We start from the raw sequence: 27,640 nt of genomic DNA on the forward strand, positions 1-27,640 counted from the left end.
AGGCTGGCAATACTGTTGTAGTTGCATAGCAACAGCCACTGAGAGCATCAATTTCTTAAAAACACAGGTGCTTCCTTTATCATTGTGGGATGAGATTAACCCCTCTTTTTTTTTAGATTTCCAGTTTTTCTGCAAACTGGGGGTGTTTTAGGCCTAAAGAAAGATCTGTCTTATCCATCCAGTCACTGAATTTAAGTATCCACCAATCTGGCCACATTAAGAATTAGATATATTCAGGGCTTTTTTTCTGGGAAAAGAGGTGGTGGAACTCAGTGGGTTGCCCTCAGAGAAAATGGTCACATGGCTGGTGGCCCCGCCCCCTGATCTCCAGACAGAGGGGAGTTTAGATTGCCCTCAGCAATCTAAACTCCCCTCTGTCTGGAGATCAGGGGGCGGGGCCACCAGCCATGTGACCATTTTCAAGAGGTTCCGGAACTCCGTTCCCCCACGTTCCCCCTGAAAAAAAGCCCTGGATATATTGATGATTATATGTTGTTGCAAGTGGCTTCTATATTTTTGTGTCTATGCTCCACTTACACCTACAGCACTGTTTCTTCTCCACTTCCTCCTTTATTATTGGGGGAAGTAAATTCTCTCACTAATTAGATAGCAATTGAGTTGGTCCCTTCATCTGAGGATACATTAGGCTTCTATTGAAGATATTTTCTAACTGATAAGAAAGGAGAAGGCAACAAGTATGTCTGGGATCTCAGCAAGTTAAACAAAATTATGAGTGTTGCCTTGTTGCTTTGTTGAATGTTATATTATTGTTGAGTATAATTATTTTGTTGGCTGTCACGAATTTTTAGGACACGTCTGCATGAAGGGAGTCCCATGTTTAATCCCCTGCACCTGCAATGAAAGGAATTATGACGTAGGTGATGCAAAATACCTCTGCCCGAGATAGGGTTGCCAGCTCCAAGCTGGGAAATTCCTGGAGATCTAGGGGGTGAAACCTGGAGAAAGTGGGGTTTGGAGAGGGAAACGACCTTGGCATGGCATAATTCCATAGAGTCCATCCTCCAAAGTAGCCATTTTCTCCAGGTGAATTGATCTCTGGAGACCAGTTGTAATTCCGGGAGGTCTCTAGCCACTACCTGGAGGCTGGCAACCCTAGCCCGAGACCCTCGAGAGCTGCTGCCAATCACAGATTGTGATAGACCACTGGGCTGACTCAGCTTCCAAATCCAGCACAGAAATTCAAAGTGAGACTATATTTTAAAGTAACTTCATGTGTGTGTTCAAGAAACCACATAACTGTGTGTTCTTGGATCACAGCCAAAATCATCTCCAATGCTGTTACTTTGCTTTACCTCATTTGTGAATTGAAATGGTAATAGTTAAAAGCTACATAGCACTTATTCTAAAACTAGGGTTCCAACTAGGGGCTGGGAAATCTTAGGAGATTTGGGGATGGAGAGGGTGGAGCCTAAGGAGGACAGAGTTTGGGGAAGGGAAGGACCTCAGTGGGGTATAATGCCATACAGTCCACCCTCCAAAGCAGACATTTTCTCCAGGGGGCGTGATCTCTGTAGTCTAGAGATAAGTCATAATTCCAGGCAATCGCCAGGCCCTGCCTGTAAGTTGGCAACTTGGCAATCCTATCTAAAACTGATTCACCATTTATCAAAAACCTTCAGATGCATTCAGCTTTTTGAATTATGTTATTGGAAATACATCATCATTCTAAGAAACAGATGTTCAGGTAATGATTACTACTGTTCTCTCTGCTTATCAGTGTATAAAATGAACAACTAAAAACCATTTTCCTAACTGAGTATTGGTAATAATCTATTCGATCATTTCTGCTGTGTGAGGATGACATTTGGTTATAGAGAAAATGCTCATGATACACATGATACACACTCGTATGCTTTTTTTGAAAAAAAAATCGTAGTGCCTGATTCTATCAGTATTCTTTGCCACTGAGCAGACTGCTAGCTACTGTATTGAGTAAACAGAACAGATTTCTGCCTCTCACATGCTATGATGATATTGTTGCTATAAGCAGTTAGGCTACTCTACCCTGATCCCAAACTCCTAAACAGCGTGATGGGATACTAATGTGTTAAATTGGTTGTGTGGTCATACTTCTTTAAAAATCAAGTACATTGTTTAAAAATCTGTGAGTAATCTTTCATGCATCAATGCATCATCTCACTGGCTTGCGCCAAGATTCAACACAAAGGCTTGTGGTTTGGTCTATTTTTTTCCCCTTCCAAACTGGCAAAAAGTGGCAGAGATGTGTGCAGCACCTTGCAACTCCTTCTCCATGTATATCTGTATAAAGGTAAAGGTAGTCCCCTGTGCAAGCACCGAGTCATTACTGACCCACGGGGGGATGTCGCATCACAACATTTTCTTGGCAGACTTTTTATGGGATAGTTTGCCATTGCCTTCCCCAGTCATCTACACTTTACCCCCAGAAAACTGGGTACTCATTTTACCTACCTCGGAAGAATGGAAGGCTGAATCAACCTTGAGCTGGCTACCTGAACCCAGCTTCCGCCAGGATCGAACTCAGGTTGTGAGCAGAGCTTGGACTGCAGTACTGCAGCTTACCACTCTGCACCATGGGGCTCTTATCTGTATATTTTAATAAAATAACACCATTTATATTTTTAGTATTGTGATGTACTAAGTGAATTTTGCATGCCAAATTATATATAACTTATTTCATGTTATTAAAACAACCCAGTAAGTCTAGGTTTGATAACAAATTTAGTAATGCATCTATTTCTCAGAACAGTTTAAAATAAACCAGATTTTTTTTTCTTTTCTATTATTTCAGAATTTCTGTAAATTTTACATCTTCAGATTGGCCCCATCTTTATCAAACAGTTGTAAAAAGTCTAACCCATTCTCTCATACCAGTAACATGCTGACACGGTTTTTTTTTCTTACAGGATTTTTAAAAAATTATAATAATTATCCTACATTGGAACTAAGGAGCAAAAGCAAATCATCTTCTAGGAGGAGAAAGAAATAATTATGGTGTCATGTTTTGATACAGATGCAAAAACCTATTCAGTGATGCTCTGATGAGTCAGCTCAGGGGGTGGGAGATGATTTTATGTAATAACAGTGTCATCATTTTCTCCATTTCACACCGTCAGGCAACAGTACACAGCCACTGCTCGACAATGCAAGTGAGTCAGGGACGTGTACACAACTGAAATGGTTTCTATCTCAAAATATTGACAAATCTAAATCCACATCTTTTGCAGAATAACCTTTGCTTCCAATATCCTGAGATTATGTCCCTTCCTGATCTTGACAGACATTTTGAAAATATTGTGACACCTTTTATTAGTAATATGAGAGAAGTCCTGGGTTCAGTTTGAGGTATGAAAGACTGCTACATGAATTTTCTGTTCCCACGATTATCAGAATAAGAACCAATTGTATTCAGCATTACCTGCTGATGTTTTTAAATTTAACTAATGCCTATATGTTCAAAGGTAACCTTTTCTCCCTCCATCTCCCCAAACTGAGGACATCCAATGAAGATGATAGGCAGTCAGTTCAGGATGGAGAAAAGGAAATACTTATTTACTCAATGAATGATTAAAATGTTGGATTCACTGTCAGGGGATGCTGTGCTGGCCACAGGCACAGATAGCTTTAAAATGGGATCAGACAGTAACAGAGTACAGGACTTCCAGCGGCTACTAGCCATGACAAAAGGGAACCTTCACATTCAGAGGCGGTAAACCTCTGAATACCAGTGCCAGGAAGCTACATCAGGGTTTGGAAGGCCTCAGCCTCCATGACCTCCAGAGCAACTGGCTGGCTACTGTATAAGACAGAATGCTGTACTACTAGACTGACCACTGGCCTGGTACAGCAGGACTTTTCTTATGCTCTGTTTGCTATCAGTGTTTGCAAAAATTGTGATAATTCTGACCTTTATTTCCTTATATCTTGGAACTGTTCTCTGTGACCTGTTAGTGAAATGGCAGAATAATGCAAAATACTGTGAGCATTTCTGGTCACTGTATCTCAAAAAACAGAGCTGGAAAAAGTATATAAGAGGGCAACCAAGAAAATGAAGGGGTTGAAACACTTCCCCCCCCCTCCCATTTGGGACCCCTGATGAAGTTGATGGGCAATAGACTCAGGACAGACAAAAGGAAATTTTTTTTACTCAACGAGTAATTCAGTTGTGGGATTCACTGCCAGTGGATGTAGTGACAGCCATGAGGACAGCTTCATCAACCATTCCTAGCCACAGTGACTAAAGGGTACCCCCATATTCAGAGACAGTAGACATATGAATACTAGTGTTAGGAAGCAATATGCCCTGGGCCGTTTCCACAAGTCCCCCCCTCCCAAAAATGGCACAAAACTCATGGAACGGCACGCCTTCATAGCGCAATTTTGCATCATGAATTCGCTTCGTGGCGTGTTTTCTGATGTCATCGCACCACGAAGCAAAGTCATGTCGGGAAATCACGCCATGAAGGTGCGTCATTCTGTAAGTTTTGCGCCATTTTTTGGGAGGGGAAGAAGACATGTGGAAATGGCCCTGGTTGTTGTCCCTCCAGCGTAACTGTCTGGCGACTGTGTGAAACAGATTTCTGGACTGGATGGACCCCTGATCTGGTCCAGCAGGGCTCTTCTTATGTTATTTGGAAACTGTAGTGTGCTAGTAATATAGATTTGTCTGCTGAATGCAGTTTTCAAAATGCTTAACAGTTTGACCAGAAAAAAACCTCAATTTGAGAAATAGACCTGAATAATTTCAGCTCCAAAAGTGCCCAAAGGCTCAAACAGATTGGAGACCCTTGGATTAATCAATGAGCCTTGGTATGGTAGAGCTGGCTCAGGGATTTTTGATTCCTTAAAAAAACCCTGATTTTGCCTCCCTCCTTCAAAAATGAGAAAACCCTGGTGAGCACTCTTTTGAAGCTATGCGTAACACATTTTATCCATAGAGCTGGGATCTACGTTGTGAAATAAATATCTCTGACAAGGCATGATGCACTGTTTTACAAGTGTAGTATCTGATACTTTAGTTTATAAGAGGTAGCATTAGCATTTTACATAACAGAGAAACGAAATTAACTTCTCATTTGGAGGTGCCCCTTAAAGCCTTGCCTGCCTGTTCACCCACGGTCGGGCTAGCTCGGCAGCCCTGGCTTATATTTTTACAAAATTTCTTCATGAACGCACTGGTTTAAATTAACCAATTCAACGTTAACTGGAGAACATCGTCCCCGAAGGTTTGGGAACAGAACGTGTTCCTGTCTTCGCACCGAGCTGTTAGCTGTTATGACTGTAATTTGCTCTCTCCCAGTCTCTTGAAGAGCTACAGATTGTTTGGCGACAGGAGAAACAGAAGCCAATTCAGCCCACTCGTTCCTCCGGGAAAGACAGAGCAGGGGATGGGAACAGGCAAAAGCCTGGCGGCTGGGCGAGGAATGAAAGGGAGGAATAATAATAACAGGGCTGAAGGGCAAACGCGGGGAAGCGCTTTGGAAACGAGAGTGAGCAGGAGGAGGAGGAGCTCGGTGGGAGTGGGAACGTGAGGGAGGGCGGAGAGAAGGGGGTGAAAAGGGCTGCGGGAGAGCGGCGGAGGGAAGACCGTCCCTTGGAGGAGGCGGGAAAGGCAGCGAGGGGGGCCGTCCGACCCGCGCCTCGCCGGTTGCTGGTTGAGGCAGCGGGCAGGGAGCGATGCCGCTCTTGCCCTGCCGCCTCCCGCGGTGCTGGCGCTGAGGGGGAGGGCAGCCCGGAGGATGGGCTGCGGCGGGAGCCGCGCGGATGCCATCGAGCCGCGCTACTACGAGAGCTGGACGCGGGAGACCGAGTCCACTTGGCTGACCAACACCGACGCCGAGCCCCAGCAGCCGCTTCCCGCCGGCGGCCTGGAGAGCGGCAGCGCCGAGGCCGGCCTGAGAGAAACGGGTAAGGAGAGCGCTGCGGCTGTGGCGGGAAAAAGGAAGGGAGAGGCGGCGGCGGCGGCGGCGGCGGGCCAGGTTCAGTCAGCGGCCGCTGCGGTTGGCGCTCTTGGCGGGGAAGGAGGGAGTGCGGAGCGGGGTCAGGCTGGGGTAGAAGAAGCCTCTGGTACTGTGGCGGGGAGGGCGGGTGTCTTGCGGGGCTGAGCTGGAGGGAGCCCCTTCTGAAGAAGCGTGTTGGAGTCCACGGAAACGCCTGCCATGCCTTCGAGGGGCTACAAGACTCGGTGCGGGGAGGGTATCATCGCCTTACTTTCTCTTTCACCCTGTTCCCCAAACCAAAACCTTTCCCCAACTGCGTAGAAACCATGTTCCAGTCGGGTAGCAAGTTGGAGAAGCGTAAGCGTACACATCCGTTCTGCTGGAAATACTTTAGAGATTTTTTTTTTAAAAAAATTGTGCACCGACTATGCCCCATTGCTGAAGAAGGACCCCCTATGCCTTCATCTGTGTTTATAGATCAGGTGGTGGCTCTGTTGGTTAAAATGCATTTATCTTCTGGGCAATTCTGATTTCCCGGGGGATGTTAGTCAGTATCTGGCCTCTGCGGGGAGGGGGAGGGATATGTGAGGATGGAGGTGGGGATGAATGAGGAGCTATGTGAGCACAATGAAGAAGCAATAATCTGCATTATGCCGGTAGCCCTCTGTCAAGTGAACGTTTGGGAGGGATGTATGAATGCAGAGTCTTTGTAGGTTGTGCCTGCAGTATTTTAGGAATGGTTACTTCTTTGTAAACAGCAGTCAAGATCTAACCAAAGTTAAAAACTTCTAAGGCCTGTTGACTTCAGAGGGAGACAATTAGGTACATACAGCTGAAATTTAAAGGAACATAAAGTAGTTATCTTTGGCTTTTTAAAGCAATTTCTTATCACTACCCTTTCCCCCACTTCTTTCTGCCTATTTTTAACTTTTTCCTTAGTTTATTATTTTTAGCTTGGTATCAGCTCATATGCCCATGTATATTTAAATCAAATAAAATACTTCAAAATTAGTTCTGCGTGGCAGTGATTCCTTGAGGTTTTCTTACTGCTGCAGCTGCTGGATTTTTTCCCTCAGTAATTAATAATAGACATATAGGTGTACTGTTATGATGCTACAGCAATATGTTAATTACCATTCAAGTGGACACCCCACCCCACCCAGCACAGGGGAGAAAAAGAAGCGGGAAAAACACCACTGATGTGGGTGGGTCCAAGAAAGATCTGCACTTTTCTATTAATACAGCATACACTCCGGTTTTGTTGTGATGTTTAGAAAAACATCATGTTAAAGCAGGTTTCATAAATATGCAGCATAATCCAGGAAAAGCCAGAGGGAGCATGGATGTATCAAGGTGTTTTATGAAGGGAGAAATGACCCCACTTCACATTAGCACCCAAGCCTAACCAAAACACTGGTGTGGAAATGATCTATGAGAATTAAATTATAAACATGACCTTTTTTGTAACATTCAACAATCTAACAGAAAGATAACCATTATATATTAGATGAGTACTCCATGAGTCTGAAACTTTTCTGTACTTTTGCCTTAGTTTTTTTAATATGCTTTCACTTCTACCATATGTAACAACTTCAAAGATGTTTTAGCTACTTTATTTTCTTTGGTTTTGATTTTTCTTTTCCAGTGTTTCGGAAATTCTATTCTTGCGGTTAACATACAAAAAGGATATTTCTGTAGATTTATGATAAGGTTATCTTTTAAAAAATGAAGGCTCAAATAAAGGATTCTAATATTCATTGAAAAACCTAATTTATTATTTTATAACCATTTTTTAATATTTGATCTTTTGCTCAGCTATCACAGGTGATTCCGTAGTTGCTTGGTAGTGCCAGATGTTGCCAGTTTTAAGACTGTAAGTGTAATTTCCATGGTAAAGTGCTCTTACAAAATAATTTTAGAAAACTCTTCTTATCCTGCCTTTATCATTAACTTTTTAACTTGAATTTTCAGACTACAAAGGAAGGTCAAAAATTTAGCCATATTTTTGGCTTTATTGTACATGGAGGAGAACATCTGTAGTTTGAAATATTGAAACCATAAAGAATACTGCTGTTGTCATTGGTATCATAATAGAGCTAAATACATTGAAACACAAAGCAACCCAAATCCATAAAGGAACATTTATGCTGTACCAAATGAAATGCTGTACCAGATGAAATTTCCAGAGCAAATGTATGCCGTATTAAGTGTGGACAGAATTAAGCGCGGACAGCAGCATCTATGTTCACATAGGGGTGTGGTTTAATCCCTCCACGGGGGAGGGCACCGCCTGGCATCAACCATATGCCTGGCAGAATAGCTCCGTCTTGCAGGCCTGGTGAAATGCAAGCATATCTTGCCGGGCCCTAGTCTCGTAAGACAGAGCATTCCACCAGACGGGGGCCAGGACCGAAAAGGCCCTGGCCCTGGTCGACGCCAGGCGGGCCTCCCTAGGGCCAGGGACCCTTAAAAGATGCTTTCCGCCAGATTGAAGAGTCCTCCGGGGCTCATATGGTGAGAGACGGTCCTGCAGATACGTCGGTCCCAGTCCGCCTAGGGCTTTATAGGTTAACACCAAAACCTTGAACCTGATTCGGTACTCCACTGGTAACCAATGCAGCTGGCGAAGCACCGGTGTAATATGCTCCCACACCGGTGCTCCAGTAATAACCTGTGCCGCTGCATTCTGTACCAGCTGTAACTGCTGGATCAGGCTCATGGGAAGCCCAGCGTAGAGCGTGTTACAGTAGTCCAGCCTAGAGGTGACCATTGCTTGGACCACTGTAGTCAGGTCATGGGGGGACAAATAAGGGGCAAGCTGCCTGGTCTGCCGAAGATAATAAAAGGAAGACCTGGCAACTGCAGCAATCTGGTCCTCCATCTTTAAGGAGGAATCCAGAATCACCCCCAGGCTCCTAACTCTCGGGGCCAGTGTAAGTACTGCCCCATCAAGTGTAGGAAGCTGGGGTCCCGAAGCCATCTCCCCACGGCTCAAGTACAGGATCTCCGTCTTCGTGGGATTCAGTTTCAGCCGACTGTCTCAACCAACCAGCCATAGCCTCAAAAACACGCTCCAGGACATCAGGGGTCAATCCAGGCCATCCGTCCAACAACAGATAAAGCTGAGTGTCATCTGCATATTGGTGACACCCCAGCCCGAAACTCTGCACCAGCCGGGCGAGAGGGCGCATATAAACATTAAATAATAATGGGGAGAGTATCGCTCCCTGCGGCATACTACATACCAGTGGCCTAAGAGATGACATTCTCTCTCCCAGTGCCACCCTCTGTCCCCAATCATGGAGAAAGGAGACCAGCCACTGCAGTGCTGTCCCCTGAATCCCCACGTCAGCAAGGCGGTGGGTCAAAAGCTTGTGATCGACCGTATCCAACGCTGCTGACAGATCCAATAAAATCAGCAGTGCTGATTCGCCCCGATCCAGATGTCTGCAGGGATCGTTTGTGAGGGCGACCAGCAATGTCTCGACCCCATGTCCTGGGCAGAAACCAGACTGGAAGGGATCTAGGGCCGAGGTCTCCTTCAGAAAATTCTGCAGTTGTTTCTCTGCCACCCGCTCAATCACCTTCCCCAGAAATGGGAGGTTAGAAACCGGTCAGTAATTGAGCAGGTCGGCAGGATCTAATGATGATTTTTTCAGAAGAGGCCGTACCACAGCTTCCTTCAGCGCCCCGGGAAAAACCCCAGAGCTCAAGGACAGATTTATAATCACCTCCAAGGAATCCTGTAACCCGTCAGCACTGGCTTTCACCAGCCATGACGGGCACGGGTCCAGGGGGCACGTGGTAGGCCGTACCACCTGCAGAATCCTGTCCACCTCTTCCCCGAAAAGAGGGCTGAAATGATCAAATATAGGTCCTGCAGATGGCCAAGGGGCCTCTAGTTCACTTACCGTATCAACTGTGGCTGGTAAGTCGCAGCGGAGAAGCAGGATCTTATCAGTAAAAAAGCTCGCAAAAGCCTCACAGCTTATCTCCAAATTCAACTTTTGGTGGTCTTCACCTAATTGAGAGACCAATGAACAAACCACATTAAATAATTTAGCCGGGTGTGAGCTAGCTGATGCGATGGAAGCTGCATAAGACTCTCTTCACAGCTTTCACCGCCATCTCATAGGACCTCATAAACAGCCTGTAAGATGTTCTTGCTTCCTCTTCACAAGATCGCCGCCACACGCGCTCAAGTCATCTTAGTTCCCGTTTCTGTCACCGTAGCTCCTCTGTATACCAAGGAGCTCAGCAACTCTGGCAGCGAAGAGGACGACGGGGGGCGATTTCATCGATGGCCTCAGAGAGCCGGACTTGCCAGCTCTCCACTAGCTCATCTAATGAACCACTGTAGAGCATTGGTTCCCGCAGAGCATTCTGGAACCCAATTGGGTCCATAAGTCTCCACAGGTGAGCATAAATTTGCTTACCGCCCTTGCAGGGGGAGGGGATGGCACACCCAGCCGGGCCCTCATAACTGTGTGGTCTGACCATGGCACTAACTCTACTCTGTCCAGAACCACATCCAATCCCATCCCGAAGATCAAGTCTAGCGTGTGGCCTGCTTCATGTGTGGGTGCTGATACAAACTGGGAGAGTCCTAGTGTTGCCATGGCTGACACCAGGTCCGTAGCCTGTGCAGAGGTGGCATCATCTACTTGGGTGTTGAAATCCCCCAGCACCATCAGCCTGGGATATTCCAAGGCCCATCCAGCGACCACCTCCAACAGGCGTGGTAAGGTGTCTGCTGGTGCGCTAGGCAGTCGGTACACCAAGCAGACAGCTAAACTCTCCTCGGCATTCCACACCAGGCCCACACAATCAATGCCAGAGATCTTTAGGGTGGGAAGCGGCTTGAGGGAGAATCCCTCCCGGACAAGGATTGCCACCCCTCCCCCCCGACCCTCAGTTCGTGACTGATGAAGGACCGCATAACCTGGGGGGGTCAGCTCACCGAGAGCAACCGTTTCGCCTTCCCTCACCCAAGTCTCGGTCATGCATACCAGGTCCATATTAGCTGCCGTAAATATATCACGCAGCATACTGGTCTTATTATTTATGGACCTGGCATTGCACAACATCAGTGTCGAAGGAGGATTTTTCCTGGCTCCAACACCGGCGTGCCTCGGGATGGGGCGTAGGTTAGAAGGGCACCGAGCCTTTCCACATCTCCGTGACCTTCTCCTTTTAAACCAGGCCCCACCGCCATACCTCCCCCATCCCCAGAGGACTGGTATCCCCAGCCCTGTCTCGGATGCCTTCCTCATATCCACCCCCCTATCACCGCATACAGACATTCTAGACCTTCAGATAAACAGGATTAACTGCCAAGTGAGTTTAGATTCTATGTTCTAGCATTTTACCTCACTCCCAGAATCTGCTGAAGGATGATACTGAAGATTCTCTTTCCTGTTGGGGGTCGTCTTTTATGAGCTCCATGTCTGGGTCTGGAAAAAGTCGTCAGGTTATATAGCACTCAGATAGATTTGTGGGGGGAGAATACAGCCCACTGATGGTACTGACATGTAAGTTTCTGTTGCTTGGCATGACTGGCCAGAGAGGTCAGTGTGGGTATTTGAACACTGTCCAAAGTTAACAATCTTCCATCATGAATTATTTGTCATATGTTTGAAGTGCTCTTAATATATTTGACTCAATCCTCTAGGGTCATATGTGTAAGGCTCATCTGCATAGCATCATCGTTCGGCTTTTAGTACCACAAACAGGCCTGTAAGATGGGTTTTCTCATCCCTTCCCTGCATTGAAGATAGGCAGCAGACACACTGAATGGGCATGGCGTGGATTCTACAGTTTGTCTGTGTGTCCAATTTCTAAAACATTTCAAGCAGTTATGAGTTCAGGCTAGAACCTAGTGGCTGCCTCACCTTCAGTGATGATAAAGGTGGAGATGATAAAGGTGGATGATAAAGGTGATGATCTGTGGTGGAGTGGGATACGTTGGAATATAAGTCCATAGTGTAACCTCTAAATACTGTATTGTCTCAAAAGGAGAATGACCCTGAATGAAAGATGACAAACCCCCCCCCCAAAATGATATACACAAAAGTTTTTTAAATTATTGGACGTAACTATAACTTGCGTGCAAATTTAAAACGACCCCCTTTTATGGCATATCTGGAAAAAACCTAGTCTTGCATCTCTTGTGGACCTTGGAGCAAGAGTCATGAGAAGAGTTTGTGGGTGCGCTATGCTGCTTCATAAAGTAGTAACAATCAGAAGGGAGTCCTTTTTTGTTTCCCGGATGGTATTCTAACATATCCTGATGATTCTGGATGTTTATACTCGCATTTTGTCCCAGTTTCCTGATCTGTGATTTCCACCAAGCAAAAGTGTTTTTGTGGGTTTGTGGTGGTGTCACATGATTGCTTTGAGAGTGATTCTGGTTTCTTGGAAAGGATTAATTTAATAATTAGGATGAACATAATTAGGCTAAAGTGTCAGTATCATTTAAGAATAGTATTGCCATAAACATGGTGTTCTATTATGCAAGGTAATGATTTGATCTAAGTGGCCTGGTACTTTATACTTTATACATGATTACTTACAGTATAATCCTATGAGCATTGTCATACCTGTCCAAAGGCAGTAAGGAGCTGAAGTTTTCTTGCCAAATTCTTCTCTGATGTATGTGGAAGCAAAACTGTAAAAGACGGAGGTTTGGACTAAGTTGGAGAGTTTAGATTTTAAACAGTATAGTGATGTAACATTGTATGCTTCCTTTTGCAGTCTTCAAACTAAACATTTTGGAAATACATAAATTATTACAAAGACTGAATGCTCTGTTCTCTAAAGGCAAAGACTGCTCTGAGCTTGCATCACTTGCGAAAAAGGGAGAACACAGATCAGTCACCTTTTCCTTTGCCTGAGCATTATATGAAGTTTTGAAGTCGGCAGCAAAGCTTTAATAAGTCTGATGTTCATTTGATTAAAAAAAACCCCTAAAGACTGCCAATTTTTCTTTTGCTTTCGACACTTCATGCTTATAAGATAAGCTATAGCTATGTCTTTATACTGAGTAAGCCAGCTATATGATACAAAAAACTACTGTTAATATTTTAATACCATAGGATATAAAATATGATGGAGTGACAAAAACAACCTTATTTTTGTATTAAACTGATTGCAGAGGGTGTAACAAAAGTAGTCTTATCAGTTGATGAAGAAGTCTGTACGATGAAGCAACATTATTTCTATTCAAATAATTTCCAGGATATGAGAGTTAGAAGATGAGGGATTTTTCATGAAACAGTAATCATTTATTTAGAATTTTTTTTAAAAAATGTGAGTTTGGATTTGTGAAGTGGCTGCTTTAGAAAGCTGAAATTACAGCTCAAAGATGACTACTGGGTAGAGATGGGCATGAACCAAAATTCGTGACGAACCAAGCCGGTTCATGGTTCATGAACCAGTGGTTCGTCAGATCCCATTTCTGATGAACCGCCATGAACGTTAGGCTGGTTCATTTGGTTCGTGTTTCAGTTAATCACTGCAGACAGCCTGGCGCTGATCAATCAGTTTCCTAGGCAACAGGGGATAGACTTCCTCCAGACCTTCTGCTGACCTGGAAGTGATCTTCTGCTGACCTGGAAGTGGTGATTTGATGGCTCGGAAGTGACATTTTCATGAACCAAAACGAACCGATTTGTGGATCGGGGCAGGTTCGTGAAAGTGACGAACCACGAACTGCAGGGTTCGGGTTTTTTCTGGTTCATGCCCATCTCTACTACTGGGTATAGCAAGTCTTCTTGTGTCATAGTTCATCATGTGGGCTGGCCCATGCAATACATTTTGCTATTTAGCACAGCGGTTAAGTAGTTTGGCTGTGAATCAGTACTCTACCAGTTCGAATCCCATTACTGCCATGAGCTCAGTAGGTGGCCTTAGGTAAGCCACTTCTCTCAGCCCCAGCTCCCCAGCTGTATTGTGGGGATAATAATAACACTAACTTGTTCACCGCTCTGGGTGAGGCTTATATACCACTCTTCTAGACTAATATGTCTAGAAGAGTGGTATATAAGCGCTATTATTATTATTATTATTATTATTTCAGTATGTTGCTGATGAGAACTACATGCATGTGAATGGCATGCCACATGTGTGAATGGTGTTCTAAGAGCTTTTGTGCCACTTGCTTGTGTAAAGTCTTCAGTCTCTTGTGCTGAGCAGCAAAATGGTGGCAGAGTTGCTACATCAATATTACTTGTGGGAACTTAATGGGGGGGAAATTTTTTTGTGATCCTTTGTAAATGCATTCTCAGTTCTTCTGTGTAGTCTTACAGCTTTGGGGGCTGTATGCAGACAACAGTCATATTGGTATACAAACATTATTTGGATAGCACACAAAATATGGACAATATTGTAGAATCCACTTAAAGCAATTGGGTTTTTTTATTTGATTTGTAGCCTGCCTTTGGGGATCCAAAGTGGTTTCCATCATTTTCCTTTCTTTCATTTTATTCTCACAACAACCCTGTGAGGTGGTTTAAGCTGAGTGTGTGTGACTGGCCCAAGGTCCCCTAGCTAGCTTCCATGGCAGAGTAGGGATTTGAACCTGGGTCTCCTAGAATCTTGTTTGGAACTCTAACCACTACACCAAACTGGATTAGTATTTTAGTTTAATATTCTGACTGATGGAGGTCAGGCTATGCCTGTACTATTTAAAAAAAATCCTTCTGGGTGTTAGCATTATGATTGTTGACAGAGATGATTTACTCTGATGGTTTTTATTTGATTTTTTTAATGTGAAATATTAGTTTAGCCTGCAAAACTTAATTAGGTTTTGGGCATGATGTAATATGATTACAAAATAGAAGATGAGAATATTAGATACAATATTGGGTCTGATGTGAGGTAGCTATCATTGTGACAGACAGTATAGTATCCAATATCAAGTAATATTCTTTATCATTCCCCAGTTGGCAACCTGAAGTGAAGAAGTGCTTTGCTTTGGGCAGAAAAATAATCAGTTTCCTTGTTTCAGAGAGAGAAGCATAAAGAAGTTGGCTGTATATATCTTCCAGTCAATATGATTTCTTCTCCATCTTGGCAGCTGCTTTCAGTCAGTCACCTGACAAAAAGTAATAATGCCTTTGATTTCTCTGGAAACATACATGAGAAAGACACACAAAGCACCATCAGTGGTGTTCTGTTATTGTTGCTTTTGGTTGTGTATATATAGTGCTGGAACTAGCATCTATTATTAATTGCTTGCTATCTTTTCTATCTTGTGTTTCTTATTTTTTATTGCATAGAGACACAATGGAAGTTTTTTAAAAAATAAACGATTTAGCCTGATAAAAGCATGTGAGAGGAATGTAGATAGATACCTATTACCGTAATGGTTGGCCTCAGAATGAATGCATTAGATTTAACATCTGTGGTAACAGCACTAATTGTAAGGCTTGATACTGGCCCAATAAAATTCTGCAGTAGATGGAAACATGTCCAAAATGATTCCTACATTATAGTAAAGGTAGAAGAAAGAGAAATTTCGTTAATAGGTTCATATACCACTTCAACAGCAATGCTATTCATAATGGATTTGTGCACCATCACCCTGTATATACAGAGGCAGCAAACCTTGGAAATCCAGTGCTGGAAGGCAACTGGGGGGGGCAGCATCAGGGGGTGGCCTCTTCTTCTATGCCCAGTCCAGGGAAACTGGTGGGCTGCTATATGAAACAGTGTGCTGGACTAGACGCACCAGTGGTCTTATCCAGGAGCCTTTACTGTTAGCAGTCAGACCCCTTCATTACATTGAAAGGGCAGTTTATGAATATGGGAAATCATAAAGCCCTTCTCCTCCTGTGCTGTAAGCACAAAACACTGCCTGGCTAGACAGAGTAGATGCCATCTCCAGCTGGAAAAAGGTGTGTCAGATTGTATGCCATGAAGAAGCACTTAAGTGAAACAAAGAGGCCCTCCAAGAGTTCCTGAGTTCATCTCATCCACACCCTTCTGATCTTCCCTCGCCCACCTTCCCAATCTGGGCTGATCAGGTGGCATGCATATTTACGGTATGGGAAGAATAAGGCTGATGCGATGTTTTTGCATCACTTTGTGAGACGGAGTCTATTTGCAGTATGGACTAAATACAAGCGATATTTGAATGAAAGAACACCAATGTGGATTGTACCTGCAGAGGTTGTGAATCCAAAAACTGACTATGAAGGAGCGGAGTGGATGACATATCAGAACATTCTTAGAGTGGATCAGAATGTATACAATATTAAAAATAATGATGAATTGCCATTTCGATATGGGTGGTTTCAATATATGCAGATAAAAGATTTGTATGACACTGATCGGAGGAAAGTAGGGTTTAGAGTGGAAAATTCAGAATTGGAACAATGTCTACTGCAAGGGGGGGGAATTGATATCTAAAGTGTATAAGATTTTGTTGAAATGGTTTACAGAAGATGAGACAGTTAAAGTTCAAATGGTAAAGTGGCCAATCTGGGCTGATCAGGGACCTGATAAGCCCTTCTTGTCTAGCAATCGATCACAGGTCATCAAGCACTTTTCTCACCTAGAGTTCCTTCTGCATAATCATATCTAGCCTCTCCCAAAGTATTATCCACCTCTAGAGACAGCCATTAAGTTATTGTTCTTTTGGGCAAAATGACAGTTTTGCCCAGGACACATGTTGTTCTATAATTGGGTTGCCCAGCCATGTGCTCTTTGTTTGTGCTCTGGACCCATCCCCACACCCTCAGATTATGTCTGAGCTCTCCCTTCTCTTTGATGAGATGCTGGGACCTTCTCTCCCTTCAGGACTAGTAAATATCACCCCATCCCAATTACTCTTTCCATTTCCTCCCTGTTTTCTAGCTAGCTCTATATGTATACTATGTGTGTGTGTGTTCTCTCTGTTTGCTTTTTTTGCTCTGTTAATAAACATTTCCTGTTGAACACCTGCCTGTTACTTGAGAGTTCTCTAAGGGAATGATCCTTGGTAGAGATCATGCAGTTAGTACCCCCCTCATTGTGTCTCCTTGGATGCTAACTCCCCCCCAACTCAAAAGGAGACTCCCTCCATTTGGGTAACATGACTTGTGTTCCTAGCTCAGTGATGGTTTGAACAGAGAGCTGTTGCATATACTGTGTATTTCCTATAAGAAGAAATCTGCTTTGTTCCTCTTCTAGAGCCAAGGTGGGATTACTACTGAAAGCTATAGATTTTCACAAACAACGATTTCTGCCCATTTAGCTCTGAAATAACTTATTTCCGATGAACTGGGGGACAGGATTCTAGGAAGTATAAATTTAGGCTGAGAACTTGAGTTAAAAATCAAGTTTGAGAGAAACTTTGTTGTATGTTCATTGGCATATTCAGAATGGAAAATCTGCCATGCATATGGAAATCTTCCCACAAAGACCAATGGGGTATTGGTCTCTGCCTTGGCAGCACAGCTAGATTAATAAATGAGAGGTCTCAGGGACCCTTCAATAGGGCCTTCAATCTCTTGCAAAATAAAGGCTGAAATGTTTGGAACATACTAGAAGGTTCTATACCCTCTTCTAGAAAAAATCTATGTAGGGCTTTGTCTAGAGCCGACCTCCCAGGCCTCTGGGACTCACCAGAGGCCCCGCTGGCATGGCCACTGAGAAGGAGAGGCCAGAGTTGCCAGAGCCAGCCTGAAGAGGCCAGGGAGGCCAGGCAGGGGAGTGCAGAACCCGCGGTTGCTAGGTTGAAGAGATGGGGGCCCAAGGAAGCCAGTGGGGAGGCACAGAAGTTATGGCCGCCACGGCAGCAATCCTGGCAGTGGGCCATGTCAGGTCAGGGCTGCACCAGTTGCCCAGAGACACCAGGCTGCCATGGGGACAAAGGCACGCAGCCATGGCACCCTCAGCACCAGCCAGGACCTCGGACCCCAACCTGAGGACAGACCCGGCTATGGGCAGAAGGCCACTTCCAGCTTCTGCGGAACCACGAACCATGTAGGCAGTGTGGTGGGCAAGGCCAACGGGGATATTCACAGGCCTTTTATTCTAATTGAATTTGAATATGGACATGTTAAAGATACGTGTAGTAAAGTCTGCCTTAAAATGTAGCTCTGGGCCATAATGGGAAAAGAGGCCCAGCATCAGCTGTTCCTTTCCCCTGCTAGCCTCGTGGTGCACAAACAAAATTGCAAGGTGAGGGAAGAAAATTCCAAGCTGGTGGAGATTCTTTAGGCAAGAAGCAGCAATGGGTATAGAAAGAACATTGAGCTTCCTGCAGTTGGGTACACACCTAATAATGACAAGTTGGGGTTTTCTAACCTGTTTTGTTTTTAACTCCTGCTTTCTGCAGCTTTTAAATGAAGAGCAAAGGTATTCAAAATTATTTTTATTTTTACTGTTTCTTAAACATACATTTCCTGGATATAGTAAAATTGGGGAATAAAAAGAGACTCTTCACAGCAGCCTCTGCAGACTGTTTACTAATTTGTCATAAGGCTGCCTGTTGGGCTGAGATTAGAACAGTTCTGTCTTGTTGAGTGCTACGGATGATGCTGGCTACATCTATGACGCAGGACTACTGAGTCTGCACCTTTTGTCCGAGATAAAACCTCATGAAAACAGGGTATTATCCCATTATTGTGCTGTTGTAATGCATTTCGGTGTCACCATTTTCTGCAGCCATATTTTCTCTTGGGTATGTAAAACTTCTTATTTAGAGGGGTTTTATGCTGCAGGGTATTAAATTTTCTGCATACGTTTTTTCATATGCTTGGGCTTCGCTTACAGCATCTGGGGTTTTTTAACCTGTGTTTCTACATATATTGTATTGTATTATTCTTTGATCTGTTGCCAACAAACAAAGATCTTAGACATTTATTCTAGTAGCTGGAAATACATGCTTTTAAGTTTTTTAAAAAAATTATTTGTCCAAACTTGTATAAAAAGGCCATCAACTCTGGGGGAGCTATTTGTACTGTAGTACTACCATTGAAAAAGCCCTGAGGATCTGTGTCCTGAATAGAAAAGTTTAGAACAAAACTGTTTGCAGATATTAATCCTTAGAGATGTTCATATAGCTGCAAATGTGTTCTTTGGGGAGTGGAGAAAAGTCACCCAATCAGGGCTCATTTTGAGGGGGAACGCACCGGAACGGAGTTCCGGCAGTTCCCCAAAGAGGTCACATGACAGGTGGCCCCGCCCACTTGACTCAGCCATTTTGGGCCCGTTTTGGCCTGGATTGGGGCCGAAACAGCCCGGATCGGGCCTCTGACGGGTGGTGGATCACTCTCCCACTCAGCAGTGGCCCGATCCTGACCATTTTGGGCCCCTTTTCCGCCATTTTCAGCCCCTTTTTGCCGGTTTGGGCCCAATTTCAGCCCTGAATGTCCAGGATTGGGTCCAAAACAACCAGGATAGGTGATGTCAGGGGTGTAGCATATGCAAACCAGTTATGCTAATGACACACTTCTGGTGATGTCAAGGGGTGTGGCATATGCTAATGAGTTAAGCTAATGAGTTCCTCCAGCTCTTTTTCTACAAAATGACCCCTGCACCCAATTATTTTCCAATCTATTTATGAGTATATGGGTTAAACAGTATTAATACGGGTAAAAAAATGTTCTGAGAATGGAGGAGTGGGACAGTGATTTATAAGGACATTGAGGAAATGGATTGAGATTTTTATCCCACAAAGAATGTTAGGATGGCATACATGGTCACACCCCTTCCAAATCCTCACAACCTTCTGAGTTGTGAGCTTCAGGACTGAGTGAGGAATTGAGCCAGGGTCTGGCTACCTAGTCCAGTGCTGTAACTTACAACACACTGAACTTCCATTCATACCTGTTATGTAAAAGTTTGTCCAGTGCTAATGAGGTACAAGATTTCATGTATGGATGAAGAGAAATCAAGCCACAAACCTTGCCCTCTTATACCCACATGTCAAGCAAATACCCATACCAGATTATAGAAAAAGTCAGTGTGGATTAGAAGTTAAACAGCAGAAATCCCTGTTACTCTTGGACTTTATCATTTGACGTGTCTCTCGTGAGCTGGTTCTGTAATCCCGACAGCCTACTTATGACAGAGGAGTGCAGAGGTGGGGGGATGAAGCAAGGAGGTCTCTGCACCCCCTTTAGTAGGCGCTGTCTTCTCTTTGTGAATGGCGCATGCCCAGTAGCTCCCACTGCCTGCTTGCCAGATGCCGCCCTCTTACAATGAAGCAGGATCTGCTGTGCCTGCACTTGGACCATCCTCTTTGGGAGGAGGAACCTGGACTATCACTCAGGAAGGGGGGAGCCACTGCCAAGGAGAAGGGGGAGATAGTGATGGCCTGCCAGGGCATTGGGCCAATCCAGGCCAGGTCTAGATGTACTTCGTACCATCTTGAGAGGACTGTAGCATTTTGATATGCATTTCAAATATCTTTTTCATTTTTGTCAATATACCTCAGAAACCCCTTCCCGGAGGCTTTCTCTGCTAAAATGGCTGGTAGAACCTTTATGCTATTTCCCTTTCATTAGCAGTGTTTACAAACTCATTCTTTATAGTTCATTTAGAACATCTGGAATTCAAAAGCCAATTCAGGTGTTTCTTTCTGTTAAAAGTAAACCATGCCAGATTTATTGAGCCCACTTTATCCTTCTTTTTTCTTCAAGGGCCTATGGCAACATACAAGATTGTCCCCTCCATTTTATTCTCACAACACCAACCCTGTGAGGTAGCTTAGGCTGAGAATGTGTGCCTGGACCAAGGTTTTCCAGCAAGCTTCGTGGTAGAGTGGGGATTCAAGCCTGGGTCTCCCAGATACTCAAATGAAAGACATTTAAAAAGAAAAACTTAGATGCAGCCTTTTAAATCGTATTATTGTAAGGATAGTTGCAGAACACTAATAATAAGGATGTGTGTGTAAGTATTATTTGTCACAGTAGTAAGTAAACAGTGCTGTAAACATACAGTATTCTTGCTGTACCAGGAAAGTTGTCACAAATACTTGGCTGTAAAATATGGACTGCATGGAGCAACATTATGAGTTCTGTCAGTTATTAGGAGTATTTGCACATTAAGGATCCAGAAACTGGGCCCTTTTTCTACTCCACCAAATCACCACAGACTTCTCTGGAAATTTTCAAATGGCCTGTTTTTGACGTGTCCACATAAAAATATTATTTCCTTGAGAGTTGGAGGTTTATGGCAAAACAGAAATATATTAAAGCATTTCATAATACTAATCTGTGTCTTTCATCTCTGGGGGAGAAAAGCAAATGGGTGGAGGGCAACTTCCAGTAGATGAATGACAGAGAAGGAAAGAGTTGGGCAGTTTCTTCTGCCACCCTTCCAGTTGTTTGCTTAGTTTGAAGCTACCTGCTGCTTCTTCAGCTGATTAAAAATGATGGGAAAATCACAGAACTGCAGTTGATTAGGAGGCAGGCAAATTTGGTTGGGCTGCTGGAAGTGCTTTCCATTGCTATAATTGGGATCTAACCTATTATATTTTAAAAAAATAATAAGAGCAGGAATAATTATCAGGGTGGGTTTTTACTTTCATGTTTTCCTCATGCCCTTTGAATAATCATTCAAGATTACAAGCTTGAAGTTTCTAACATCTGTATCCATGAATCTCTCTGTATTGAAGCAGGAATGTACTTCCACGGAGAAGCTGGTAAATACGAGCCTCTGTTGGCTTGTGTTCCTTGTTGCATCAGAATGTTTTACATATACAGCATTTCTGTGGACGTAAAATGATAAACTCTTGTGGGAAATCCTGTGGTACAGTTAGTACATATAATCATTATAAAACCCTTTCTGTTAAATCAAACTGTGATGCCCAGTTCAAAATAAATGTGAATTGTTTTTATTTTCAACACTCAATTTTGTGTTTTAGGAATTTTGGAGGATAGCAAACTTACTCAGACCTGTGTAACGAAGTCTTCAGCTGTGAGCGGTATAGCTACTGTTGAGAAGAGAACTCACTGTGGTACGCAGTGTACAAAACCCATAAGTCACACCACTGGAATTTCAGCTCCGAAGCAGCAAAATGGTTTTAGAACAGCAGAGGTAGGTGTGGATTTATATTCTCTGTGCCACTGGGAGCACGCTGGGTATTCTGTTGAAGCTGGGCCAAGACTTATTTAGCTGTTTGAAAACAGACAGTATTTCCAAGTCAGCCACAGTGCTATTAAACTCTATTCCTTTTACAAGGAATTGGTATATCTTCTTTGAAGTTACAATGAATACATTTGTCATAGCAAAAGGCTCATGACAAAAAAATGATCTCGTACAATAGTATACCTAAATATTCTAATTAAGACCATAAAGAAGGATCCATTGTTTTGGGCCATTCGTACATTCTTCCAAATATTGTGGCTGTTCACTGGGACCACAGGAGGGAATAAGGTGAGGGAATAAGGTGTGCCCTTGCATCTTCAGCCATACTAGGCTTGTATTTGGGACGAAGAATGTTTGAATCCCTTATTCAAAATTGGCAGCAGTGTGACTTTGAGTACTTATCAAGCTCTGAGATTCATGTCATTTATCGGTTATAAAAACTATATATGCCTTTTATTCAGTAACCTGCCTTGAGTCTCAGTGAGAAAGGCAAGCTATAAATAAATAATTTCTAAGAGCACCTGGTGTAATTGTACTGGGAAGCAGATTGTTCCAGAACCAAAATAGTGTAGTTTTTAGAAACCAGTAAAGGAATAGCCAGTTACATGATCAAAACCACTTAAAATATTTTAGCAGCATCAAAAACAACACCTACATCATCCTTGTTAGGGGGTCCCTGTATTTCTGTTAGGCATGATATGGCCTCCTCTTTAAGATGCAAAGAAAAAATAATAAGTAGAAGAAACAGCATACGCTGTTGACGATACAGTGAGGCTATATTCTTCTGAATAAAGAGAGACTACCTCATTCTTACTGTTATTAGTGGAGAGGTAAGAAATTGGTGATAATATTCTTTGGTCTGATCAGTGTGTGCCTTGGCACCCTTTTCCCATATGGAGTTCCATAAGTTCAGTTCCCACACAGTGACTTTCACCACCATAGCCCATGGTCTACATGCCAGAGGAAGAAGATGCTCAGGATGGAGATGGCTTTGCAGCAGGGCAACAGTCAAAAAATGAAGGATATCTGTTCCTGCACTGGCGGGAGGGAAAGTGCCCAGCCTGCTGTGAATAGCACAGCAATGGATCACTTCCAGTGCAGTCCTGAGATTACACTCTTCTATACCCTTTGACTTCATTAGACTTAGAAGGGTGTAATTTAAGCTTGCACTATTAGCCACCAGAGAACTGCTGTTATTATAGTGAAAATCTCATGCTGAACTGGAAGTTTTATCTGAACTCGGAGTTGATGTGACAGTAGCAGTAAAATCCTTTGACTCCTGTACCCCGCTATGCCTTTCTACTTAGGTCCTTCAGCAGCAGGTGTGATCATTTACTTTCCACATCAACATGATGTCAGCAGCTACAGGAGACTTGACAGCAATAAATATATGTATAGCTCATTAGCCCTTAAGAGAGAGAAAAAAACCCAGTCAAATAGCTCTGTAACAGAATCAATATAATTATTTGAGCCAGATAGGCACTTGGAAGTAATCTTATGTCCAAATCTATTTTTATGACAATAGCAATTTTCTCCTTTTTGACTGAACATCAATACATTTAGTGCTGATAGTATGACTGACAAAAAGGAAGCAGCTTGTTTTGCAAGCATCGGCAATTTGGTGGAGGGGGGGGGTCACTGTGAAAGAGTGTGTGCGACTAGGAGTGCCCATGTGACCCACACAGGATGAATTGGCCTCATTATAAGAAGGATTCGTTTGCCACGTGTCATTTCCAAAACCATAATAACAGTGGCTGGGTTCACTTCAGGAGAAATCGAATGAAGCAGTGCTGGATGGCAAATGTTTGAATGCATTTGGTTCATCTGAAATTGCTGCTTGTGAGGTAGGAAAAGAAAATACGGAGAGTCACGAAAGCCAGTAACAAAAGCAATGAAACAGTATAAGTGGTTTGTAAGTGCTTGATAAGTCTTTATTTCATTAGCACGTCATGTTTCGTTGCTTTTGTTATTTTGCTTGTGAGGTAGGAAGCAAACTTGGAGAACATTCAGCTTCTGCCCTATTTGTTTCAAATCTAAGGGCTAGTGCCTGTCACCGTTGCTCTAGCGAATAGCTGCAACAAAGGCTGTTTACAGGTGTGGCTGGCTCTTGATATAATTGCAATTGTAATCACCCTTTTTCGTACAGTTCTTTCATTTCATGTGGCATAAATTCATTGCAAGTGCAGACAAAAAGGGAAATTGATGTTGTCCAAACAAATATAATTTCACCTAACTATGAAGTATTGGCCCCAGTGTTGAAAGGATGCTAGGCAGGGATGCAGAAGGTGTAACAGAAGGAAGTGTGGGAATGATTTGTACTCTACATTTCTTGGTCTCATGAAAAAAACGGAAAAACATGTAGCAGCAAAATGTATCTTATCCCTTGCATAAGGAAAATTTGTATCTTATTGTGATAAGAGTGTCTCCCTTGCCCCCCCTCGCACCAGTTCATGCATGAGGTATAGAAGCACAGGGGGAAAGCAGAATTTACTTATGCTTTGTGTCTCATGTATAGATGCCCCAAGATAATGTGTTAAGGACCATAGATTTCACCACTATGTTGCCTTACCTACTACCTGTTGTCATAAATATGTGCTCTGCATGGGTTCTTACTAATGTTATGCCTTTGCAAATTGTGTTTATTTATCCTGTGGCATTGTTTATGGAAATGTACTTGAAATTGACACTACTAATCTCATAATGTGTAATCCGCCTTGAGTCTCAGTGAGATAGGGGGACTATAAATGACATTAATAATATAACCGCATGCTAAATAAAACATGTTATTTGGACCATATACTTCTCTTAAGCTGCTCAAGAGTAGTTCTTTTTGTTTTTTAGGTTTGAGATTAATAGACCAGTTCCCATGTGTAGATATACTCCTATTTGTGGGTGGTCATGGATTTTTGTCTTTACCTCATGAGGGAAAGTTGTGTGTGTGTGTGAGGGAGGGGAGGTAGCAGTCTAGATGATGACCATCCCACACAGAGTATACAACTCTGCTGTTATGTGGGGGGTGGGACTTAAAAAGGAGAGTTTCTTCAATTGGCCCTTAATATTCAGATGTTGTCAGGCTGTGAAAGATGTGTTTAGATTCTTTACGCCTTGCTAGAAGGTTGCAGTCATCAGAATTACTTAGCTTGGATTAGGTCCTCTTAATTAGGTCCCTTCAATTATCCTTTTGTATTCTCGGAGGGTAGATTTCCCCCTATTTCCATGCAAGTTTTGATGGAGTAAGAGTTTGCATGTGACTGAGCTCTGTAGCATTGTTCTAGGGTTCTTCTGAGGGTTTTTTTTTTTAAAGCACATGGAGCTGTGTGTTATACTCTCGATTCAGCCAAATCAGTATTATCAGGGACTTACTCTCATCTGTGATAGGGCATTACTTAAAACTTAGAGGGAAACCAAGTATCTCTAACTGTTTTAAAGCAATGTATTAACCACTAAACCTCAAGGCTGTGTGAAGAATGATAGTTCAGTACAGGTACCAATCCTGAAATTGAATTAATTTATTCCAGGTCTTGGTGAAATCCTTGTATCCATCCAGTGATTGCTCAGTGTTGTCTTTTAAGATCAGTTATTCTTGAACAAGTTAAATAAACAAGAACCACAATTATACAGAAAGCATAAAAGATTTGGGAGTTTTGGGGTATGGCCACCTTATATAGACACATGTGTGAGCCTCACATTACTTTCTGAAATGATCTAATTGTTTTCTTTAAAGATAAGGCACCACTGAGTTTCCCCAAGAAAAATTGTTGCAAACTCTGTTTCATTTGCTCTAAGATTTAATCTGGGCATAAAGCCATTGATTCACGAGCTGTTCTCATGGCTGAAAACTGTAAGTTAGGTAGAACGTGCTTGTGTGCAAATTAACACGAAACCCTAAAAGCTCTCAGGCCTACTGTGTCAAAGCTTCCTAAACAGTTTGCACTTAAAATCATAACAGTATTATCTACTCTAACTAGTAGTAGTTCTCCTGTGTCTCAGGCAGGAGTCTTACATTGCCTACTTTTTCACCCTTTTAACTGTACTCATGGCTTTTTTTCAGGGGGAACGTGGTGGAATGGAGTTCCAGCACCTCTTGAAAATACTTGGCAATAGTGCTTGAAAATAACATTATTTCAAAGAAACCCGTGTATTTCTTCCTCATTTCCCTCTTGAGAGTTCCGCCACCTCTTTTCCCAGAAAAAAAAAACTCTGACTGTACTACTGAAAGGGCTGTTGACTGTATAGTAAAGCTGCTACTGATACTAGAACATGGTACCTTCTGCATGCAAAACAGATACTCTGCTACTGAGCTGTGACATTACAGTACAGTACAGCATGGAGATCACTACAACATCCATCTGTTTGTTAAGGCCTGGGGGGCAGGGGGGGAGGGTTTGTAATATTTTTTGTTTGAACATTGAGATATTGCTTCATTTTTTAGTGTTACTCTATTTTTATACCTTTGTTTTGGAAACTGAGTTTTACAAAACATGTTTTAAAAACATTGCATTAAACTAATTATTTTATTGTGAATTATTTTTTAAACAGCCCAAATGGGACAGCAAGAAAAAAGCTACAAATGAAACCACAATTAATGCTGCCAAAAATAACAGACAAATGAATAGCAACAGAAGAGTGACAAAGAACGCTGTCAATTAAGAGAGCCAAGGAAGGATGAATGAATTTTGCAATATTTTGCTGCACTTTAACTGATTACTTAATGTGAAGATTTCAAGATGTTTTATTCTGAATTCACTGGCCACCTGCTGCTGAGTGCCTTTGGAAAATGCTGTCCATCTTTTAGCGCTAAACATCTGCTAATATTGGATGCTTGGACAAAGCATACTTTTATTTCTATATTGCCATTTGGATGAGACTGTGCTAATGAGTAGCGCATAGCTTGAAATGTTTGTTTCTTTGTTTTTTACTGTCATTTAAATAATGTAATATAATTTAATAAAATTTAAATGATATTTCAGAAACACTAAAAATAATCTCTCACCCATGGCTTCTTTAACATCTGTTTTTAGGTAGGAGTTGAATTATTGAATTCTGTGGTTGGCACTGCTATTCAATTTGCATATAAAAGTATTTAGTATCCCACTTCTAACAATGTACACAGCAATTATTGTACAAATTGGCGCATCTTGATATTATCACGTGCTGACTGGGGCAAGTGGAGAGATGATGCGATTGCTGAACTGTATGGGAGTTCTAGCATTTAATATTCACTGCTTGCTACTGCTTATTGGATAGCTCCCCAATGACTGAAAATCACAGAAGGATATTGCGCTTCATCTTTGCCCTCTTCTGTGCTTTAAAGGAGCTTGGCACTGTATTGCAACGCTAACGCTTTTCTGTAATGGAATCAACCTACTGGAATTAATGGAATTAATAACCTACATTATTAATTCACAAGGTTGGTACAACTCAATAGATTACTTGTGATGTTATATACCACTTGCTAGTACACTAACAGCAGAATTCTAAAAAGAGTTAACTCCAGTCTAAGCCCATTGATTACAATGGGTTTGGACTGGAATAACTCTGTTTAGGATTGCACTGTAAATTGTGTGGATGGCCCTTAAGCTTTTCACATCAATAACACAAAATCAACAGTGTTTACTTAT

The 27,640-nt window shown here is 42.8% G+C and overlaps 1 protein-coding gene and 1 long non-coding RNA gene across 4 annotated transcripts in view; one reads left to right on the top strand and one right to left on the bottom strand.

Moving 5' to 3' along the window:
- The window catches only part of LOC129333675 (uncharacterized), a 47,657-nt gene that overhangs the window by 8,538 nt on the left and 11,479 nt on the right, over nucleotides 1-27,640 (bottom strand). Inside the window, exons 1-4 of one of the 3 annotated variants that reach the window (XR_008597437.1) lie at nucleotides 15,293-15,372; nucleotides 12,539-12,606; nucleotides 11,309-11,392; nucleotides 9,851-9,960 (exon numbers count right to left, since the gene is read on the bottom strand). This is a non-coding gene — a long non-coding RNA (uncharacterized LOC129333675). Of the gene's footprint in view, nucleotides 1-2,508; nucleotides 2,587-9,850; nucleotides 9,961-11,308; nucleotides 11,393-12,538; nucleotides 12,607-15,292; nucleotides 15,373-27,640 lie in introns of those variants that run through there. The other 2 variants (XR_008597438.1, XR_008597436.1) reach the window with 2 other exon arrangements.
- On the top strand, nucleotides 5,595-26,923 carry BAALC (BAALC binder of MAP3K1 and KLF4). Its single transcript, XM_054985497.1, has 3 exons — nucleotides 5,595-5,907; nucleotides 21,796-21,968; nucleotides 26,559-26,923. Exons 1-3 carry the CDS (start codon nucleotides 5,739-5,741, stop codon nucleotides 26,667-26,669), a joined length of 453 nt encoding a protein of 150 aa, XP_054841472.1. The 5' UTR covers nucleotides 5,595-5,738; the 3' UTR covers nucleotides 26,670-26,923.

The sequence above is a fragment of the Eublepharis macularius genome, chromosome 7, assembly GCF_028583425.1.
Source record: "Eublepharis macularius isolate TG4126 chromosome 7, MPM_Emac_v1.0, whole genome shotgun sequence".
NCBI lineage: Eukaryota > Metazoa > Chordata > Lepidosauria > Squamata > Eublepharidae > Eublepharis > Eublepharis macularius.